Source organism: Notothenia coriiceps, unplaced genomic scaffold (assembly GCF_000735185.1).
Source record: "Notothenia coriiceps isolate Sejong01 unplaced genomic scaffold, NC01 NC01_scaffold00034205, whole genome shotgun sequence".
In the NCBI taxonomy this organism is placed as follows: Eukaryota; Metazoa; Chordata; class Actinopteri; order Perciformes; family Nototheniidae; genus Notothenia; species Notothenia coriiceps.
The window spans coordinates 4869-12650 of record NW_011366906.1 but is presented as its reverse complement, the minus strand read 5'-3'; the positions used below and the strand labels follow the sequence as shown (position 1 = coordinate 12650).

Sequence of the window (7782 nt, the reverse complement as noted above, 5' to 3'; positions counted from 1 at the left end):
GGAGAAAATTTCTAGAAGGTAGCCTATGTAGAAAATAAACGTATTTGAGATACGTTCATAACAAACGTAACGTGGGAGAAAATACGTTTCTTGCTAAACGTAATTCAGAATGCAGTTTAGTTCTGTGGGAACGTAATTTTTAGGAGACAGGGTTGCCTAGTGTCATATCAGATCTAAATTTGGTTTATTTGACTTGATAGGCTTTGGCCCCAGTTTCAGTTCATTGCTCCATCTCATTTCAGAAAAGGGTGTTGGGATATATTCTGAAGGGCATGTGAAAGGAAACAAATAGATACACCCCTACCTTGGTCAGTTTGGGGTCTTAGGCGCTAACACATTTATTTGACATTGTACGTTACAATGAATTTATAGTAATGTCCAGACAGTTTAAAGGCTGCAGTGAATAATGAGTTGACTAATGCAGCAGGTGCCTGTAAAGACAGTGGTGGTTTGCCACAACTGTCCCTAAGGCCCCAAGGTCATAGCAGAGCTAATGAGCTCTCCAAAGATCACACAGCAATTAGCAACAGACACAAACACACATTTTTGCATACACACACTCCACACACATGCACGCGGACACACATCCACACACAAACATGGACCCATCACCTTTTCCACCAGAGCTCAGGCTTCCTGTGTATGAACGTCCTTGTGTGACAGGTCTTCGGCAGCGGTAGCAATATAATATAATAAAAGATATGTCTATCTACTGGTGACCAATAGAGTAGCAGCATTTTTCTATCACCGACTGCGGCCGTCTGAGATGGGCATGGGTGTGCTGTGCTGAATGACAATGATTTGTTACGTTTTTCATGCAAGCTGGAGTGGTAATGTTCAGAGTGGGGCAGGGTCCAAACACAAAAAAAGGTACAGCGTCAACATAATCCAATATACTGGTTATTTAGACATGTTGTGAATAAAGATGAATTTTGAAAATCCTCATATAAGCTGTATAATAAAGTTCTTGACATCAGATATCAGATTGGACATCTCATTTGAGTAATCAACTTACTTAAGAGTGGAAAAATGCATTAAACAACATCTGTTTATCTTTGATTACCTGATCTCATAGCCTTGTTCATCAAAGGAAAAACAATCTTGAAACTAAAAAGAAGTCAGCCCTTAAAGTCACACCATTCCTTTCTGTTCACACGCTGGTCAACATTTAGAAAATAAACACAAGTGTCAGTTTACTATTATCCAGTTATTCCATTAGTGCTTAAACAAACACACTCCTCTCTGGTTTGTTTCTGTTCTGCAGCAGCGGCCTGTGGAGTGCCTCGGTACTTCAGGTACACACTTTTAAAAGAAACAGGAAATTAGCCATTTTTCACCCTCCGTCTGCTAAATATTTGAATGTGAATGTTGATTATAATGTGTTGTACTGTTTATCTTAATAAGCCCTTTACTTAATGAGACATTAGTTTGATGTTTTTAGGAGAAAGTATGTGACAGTGGGCATGCTACAGGAGCTGATTTGGGATAAGATGTGGAGTGCGGAGTGGGGACAATAAACAAAAGAGGCTGTCGTACTCTTGCTCCACATGCAGTTTGTTAACATCCATTACACATTTAGATTCAACAGTCGAAGCAGTTGTCCCCGTGTTGGTGATATGTATTGTATTATGGACAGGGGATTTTCCTTCACATAACTGCATGCTACCTTTCCCAGGGACACATTTTATTTTCATCCTATCTGCACGGGAGTTCCAGATATATATATATATATATATAACTGGAATATAACCATTATAGTACTTAAAGGCAACATCCAGTCATTATGATTCCTGTGAATGAGAAAGCTTGAGGATAAAATGAAACCACCAGTATTGACATCAGAATTGGTTCGAGGGCAAACAGTAAATTTAGTCTTTTTAATGCAGTGTTAACAGGAAAAATGTATTTCTACTTTAACTGCTGGTTACAGCAGGCCTAGGGGAAAAAACAAGTCTTTAGAGCCAGAAAGACAATTTAGTAATTATTTATGCTGTGGATAACTATTTTGACTGGATAATACCTTTTCAAATCTAAAATAAGACAAGCTTCTTTGTCAAGAACAACAGGGTATCGTATATATTGATCCAGTGATATCTTTTGATGTCAATAAACTCTGCTGAGAAATGTTATGTGACCACAATCTGAATGGGGTTTTAGTAAAAGGCCTAAAATAAAAGCTTTGGATAAGACAAGCTTAAAAGAGTTTCATGTTTTCTATATGAAATACAAATAATCCCATCTGTGTTTAATTTCATTTTTATTACAAGTGGCTAAATACTGTTTCGTCAACTAGTATTATTAACAGGAAATTAAACGACAATTACTATAACCAATGTAAAGATTACCTCCTAACTTTGACATTATATTGACTAAAAGCATTAAACAGGTTCTTTGGCATCTCATTGCATGCTTTTCTATCTTCATTCAAAACACAGCAGAATGCAACCTGAGATGTTTATATTCATATTTCTTATTTTACATATATATTAATATAGTTTTTTATTTCCAAATTGTAATTATGTAACTTTGTTTATATGGCTCAGCCCTATTGTAGTGTTGGCCTTAAGGTTTAATGATCACTCTGGTTTAATACGTCTTAGATGTTACTTTTATAGTTTTGGCTTTCAGTTTTATAGATAATGATCACATTTTACACAACAAGTTATTGCTGAGATCTGTCAACACGTCCTTAGAATGAGTCCACAAGAGGTCAGATGACACATACTTAGCATATATTATGCTTATTATATATTAAGATATCAGTTTAGCAAGATTAATGTATTTGGCATAAAAACAGAAAGTGAGATATCGTTTGTGAGGCTGAAGGAATGCATCCTGGTCGGTTGTGACGTGTTGCATATTTCAGGGTTTGCTTTGGATCTTTTAAAATGGTGTTATTGGTAAATATTATCTCACGATTCATCCTAGTGTAGAAAAACTATAAACCTTAGTTTACCCCAGAACTAATTCAGAAGCACATTTGAATCCCATTTCCCTAGTGATTGTGGCCAACACACCAGCACAGCAGAGCTAAGTGACATCTGAAAGGGAGTTGGGGGGGGCATCTTTGCCACATCAGCCTTTTAACTCGCCTTGTATGATACTTGTCACCAACACACACTCATCCTCACCTGCACACACATTCACACGTGTAAAGACATACAAGTACACCCATGCACACTCGCACACAGTTCAGAAACGCATATCAATCGCAAAGAAACTCGCAGCTAATTATTATTTTAACGTATTATCTGTCTTATTTAGAGAACACATTTTCTTCCTGTATGAGAGAACCAGAAATAAAACTCAAAAAGGATGAACATTAGAAAGAGAATATGATTGTGTTATCCCTTAGTCAGCCAGTGCAACAGAAACCAATAATTGGAACACAGTGTAAAAAAGCGTATTGAGAGAAACTCAGCCATGGGGAAGCCGGCCTTCCCACTCAACAAAGGCTGTGGCATTGTCCCCTTTCTACCTAAGGGACTGTTGGAGTCCCTTAGTGTGTCTGTTTGTTTTCTTATGTATTTGTTGATTGAATTGTGTGTCTTTCGTCTCCAAGCGTCCCACATTTTCCATTTGCCAGAAAGCGTTGCAGAGTGTCCACAGGCACACAGCTCCAGCCCGTCGCACAACTGTGGCTGTATTTTTCCACATTGGTTGCCATGGTGAGGGATTCCCCCACCCGGACAACCTCACCTCCTCCTGGCAGCTCTATCACTCCTCATTGGCAGGGCTCTCCTCCAGAGGCGTGATGGTGGGGATGCCCAGTCCTGTTGCATTGTGGGATGCAGTGAGGCTGGCAACAGTGTGTAGGAGGACAAGGACCAGCAGGCAGAGTTTGAGCCGGCTGTTACACAGTCTGCAGGCTGCCGACGAGCTGAGGGAGGTTCGGTGCTGGCATGGCGGGTGAGTTCTTTTCAGCGTCCCCCGGGAACGGTTGTCCACTTTCAAGTCCCACCGCACGTCGCAGCACTTTGCATTCGGGTCAACACCTGATGGGTAGTCCTCCAGCAGCCCTGGGGGTTGTTTGAGGGGAAAACAGATCACAGTGAGATTAAGTCCTTTTTAAATTCAAACATTTTTAAACTAGCCAAGAAGAGAGCTCAGTGCACCAGAATGTAGAAAATGTAAGCAAATGAAAAAAATAACACAAGAATAAACATTGTTACCCAACTTTCCAACACAAAATCTGTCTTCCAGACATTCACATCTGTTTTAAGTGTCCCTTAAAAATCTGTTTTATGCTTTTCTTAATTTGCTTGTATTTTAATTTTTTGAAGCTGGAGCTGAAGCAATAATTCAAAGTAGTCAAATGACAGAAACTACAGAGAATACTATTGATAGTAAATAATAGTTTCTCTCAAAAATGCAAAATACTAAAGCTCTTAAAATATCAACATTTGCTGTTTTTTTTTGTTGTATTTTCCGATAAAAAGTTATGTCTTTGGGAGTTGGGGTCGGGAAAAAAACAAACTTACACACAGGTAAGGTTTAAATAATTTCTTAATAAAAACAAGCCTCATCCTTCAAAATAAAAAAATGGACAAAAGCAGCATTTTTTATATATCAGCCCAAATGATAACAAGAAAAACGGACAAAAAGAAAAACCACAAACAGTATTTGTATTAGCTTATGCCAAACTGTATGGCAAGCCATTTGAGTATTTATTAAATTTCCTTGATATCAGACGACAGCGGCCTACACTAGTTGGCTCTTTGATTTCACTTGTTAGATATATGGTCAAACTAGTTAGGCACTCAGCTTTACTAGTTAAATAAAACATTACACTAGTCACTCTTTTTCAGCAACTAGTGGCACTTTTTAACATGTCAGAGCTTTTGCAGCGCACTAGTTAACTTGTAAGCGTCACTAGTACGGTCAGAGGGCCACTAGTTAATCAAAAAGCTTACAAGTTGGGACTTTGGCGTTACTAGTGCTGCTCCTGGCGTCACTAGTAAGGCATACTTGGTAACTAGTAGGACAAAAGTGCCACTAGTTGCTGAAAAAGAGCGACTAGTGTAATATTTTATTTAACTAGTAAAGCAGAGTGCCTAACTAGTTTGACCTATATCTAACAAGTGAAATCAAAGAGCCAACTAGTGTAGGCCGCTGCCGTCTGATATCAAGGAAATTGAATAAATACTCAAATGGCTTGCCATAAAACTGTACATTTAGGTAACCTGATGCTCAACTTGACCACCAGGGGGCAGCATTACCTTTGTGATGTGACTGAGTGTCTCAGTATGTTCTGGATGAAAAAGAAATCTCACAGTAACACTGCCCCCACTCACCTTCCATGTATGAGGAGAACATCATTTGGTTAAGGTTAACCATATATTTAGCATTCAGCTTTGTGTACACATGTGTGAGTGTTTCCACTGCTGCAAACATTATTTCATTGCATTGAATTGCATTCTCTCAAACTGCTCAGTTGTGCAACTGCCTCTTGGTGCTGTCAGTAATTGGCCACCATGTTGTGGTGTGGTGTAACACCGTGTTTTCTGGTTATTAAACAGAACATCCTGTAACTGTAAAGTCACGAGTGTTTGCTGTGTGGCCATCAGAGGTTGGGTATCATATCTATGAGCAAGACACTATGCTCAATAAGCTCACTGTGTGTGTGTGTGTGTGTGTGTGTGTGTGTGTGTGTGCGTGCGTGCGTGCGTGCGTGCGTGCGTGCGTGCGTGTGTGTGTGATCAAGAGATTGAGGTTAAATAAGAATGTTACTTGTATTTAAAAGTCCACTATTTGTGGAGGTAATGCCGTGTTATCCATGAGTTGTTCAGTACTTTACTAGGCAGCTGCATGTACAGTAGGCCTACTTATCTTAAAACTAGGGTTAAACAAACCAATGAGCTTAAATCAGTCGAAATAATCCATAAACTGTAAGACTTTCTTTTACCTGTGCATATAAAACTTGGGCTGCCTCCATGAATGAGATCATCATTGTCAGGCAGGACGAAGGGGCACCGCTGCTGCACCTCCAGGCAGTACTGACCACAGGGGATTGGCTTGCTGCAGTGCATCTGGGTGGTCTGGAAGTACTGAGAACACAGCCAGGGCTTATAAACCATCTAGGTGGGAGACATAGAGGTGAGAGCAGGGGGGAGAGGAAGACAGGTGGAAGGGGTGCAGAGATAGGAAATTTAAGAATTAGGGAGGGTTGCATTGGATGATGAAACGCATGCACACACTCACATGTAAATCAACCAGGACCTCTATTGATTCTCACAGGACTGATCAGATATCCTGGTGATCCTGAATTTCACTGTTTAATGAATGTGGATGTTGCTGGGCTTGCTATCATCACTTTGACAGTCAATACATACAGTGTTAGACCCTCTCACAACAACTCGCATATTTCATGTTTACTTTGTCTTGCACAGGATTCCGAATAGGATTTGTTGTCTTCAGGTGTTTCACTATGCCCACAAATCAATAGTAAAATAAAATTCAACTATAACTTATAATTGAATGGGTCTGAATTGAATTCACCTTTCACTACCAAATTGAAAACTATTTTTATACAATTTCAACAATCTAAATAATTAATGTTATCAGATGCTGTTAGGTTTGTTTGCAACAATAATGCTTGTTAACACTGAAAGAAGCCAGGCTTATTTTTATAATTATTTCCCTATCATGTAATGACACAAATAGTGGTGTTAAATTAAATTGTGTTATAAATATGTATTTGAGATTAGTTTAAATATGCATTATATGCAGGTGCATGCTCCTAACAGGGCCTGTATTATGTCATGTTGATTTTGTCTGTGTTCATTTCGTAATTTCTTCTCACCCATCTTCTCAACTCTATAAGTGCACAAGTGGGGACAAATGATTTACTTCGCACCTATTTTTTTTGTCAATGTGATAATCTATTTGCATCATGCAGTATTATCACCTGCAGCAATAAACTGGCATTTCCTGTGCGAGTCTCCAGGGACTCCTAGTGAAGCTAGCACCTGCTATTAGCTAATCATCACGCCTAAAAGAGTGCATCAAACCATAGGTCACATAACTCCCTGCATACGCACTGTAAGTGAGGAATACAAACTGTTCATAAATGTATAAACAGATGTTCGTAATAATTCATATAATATTTAATTAACATAATCCATGTTCATGTATGCAATAAATGCTCGTACAAATGAGTGTAGAGCTTCTTATGGATGAATCAGAATCTCTTACATGAAATAAGAGCATTACACAAGCACACCAAATCTATAGATTTTCATTACAAGTCCGAAATATATTCCCTATACAGGGAACAAAAAAATACTTTATGAATGTACACAACAAAAGGTTGCTTTGAACTGAGTTATAAATACATCTGTAAATGTTGACGCAATCTAGCCTAGATGTAAAGCAGAGGACAGGGGAAGAACACATTGGTGGTACAGAGTGAATTGTACATCCTTTATAGTGAATAACAGACATTGCAGGCTATGTTTTATGACAGAGGTTATAATGATAATGATGTTTGGACTTCATCAAACATAATTAGTACGTTTCATATTAAAAAAAATTGTCCTGAACAATGGAGGAGTTAACAATGGTGGATGATGAGGGATATAAACCGCCTTCTTTTAATCCTGGCAAAAAGGTTTCAAATTATACAATATGTGGTAAAAAACAAGTTTAAAAAAAGAGGATGCATTATGAAACTATTCTTAGAAATGGTGTACTGTAAGTTTACATGTTGTCATAATAAAGAGATGCTTGACTATTGTCTTTATTGTAAAAAGGTTCCTATTGTCTGCCACTCAAATATCCCTT

The 7782-nt window shown here is 38.5% G+C and overlaps 1 protein-coding gene across 1 annotated transcript; it reads right to left on the bottom strand.

Annotated features, from left to right (window-relative positions):
• Positions 1-1863: 1863 nt before the first annotated feature.
• Positions 1864-6077, bottom strand: LOC104962039 (transmembrane protein FAM155A-like). The gene is made up of 2 exons (XM_010790428.1): positions 5906-6077; positions 1864-4019 (listed from the first exon to the last, which is right to left on the bottom strand). Exons 1-2 carry the CDS (start codon positions 6075-6077, stop codon positions 3718-3720), a joined length of 474 nt encoding a protein of 157 aa, XP_010788730.1. The 3' UTR covers positions 1864-3717.
• Between the last annotated feature and the right edge of the window lie 1705 nt (positions 6078-7782).

Excerpts from the sequence above, each read along its gene's own strand:
- LOC104962039 (XM_010790428.1), bottom strand. The coding sequence starts at position 6,077 with ATGGTTTATAAGCCCTGGCTGTGTTCTCAGTACTTCCAGACCACCCAG. Across the intron at positions 4,020-5,905 it reads CCCAAGTTTTATATGCACAG|GGCTGCTGGAGGACTACCCA; the intron begins GTAAAAGAAAGT and ends AACAACCCCCAG.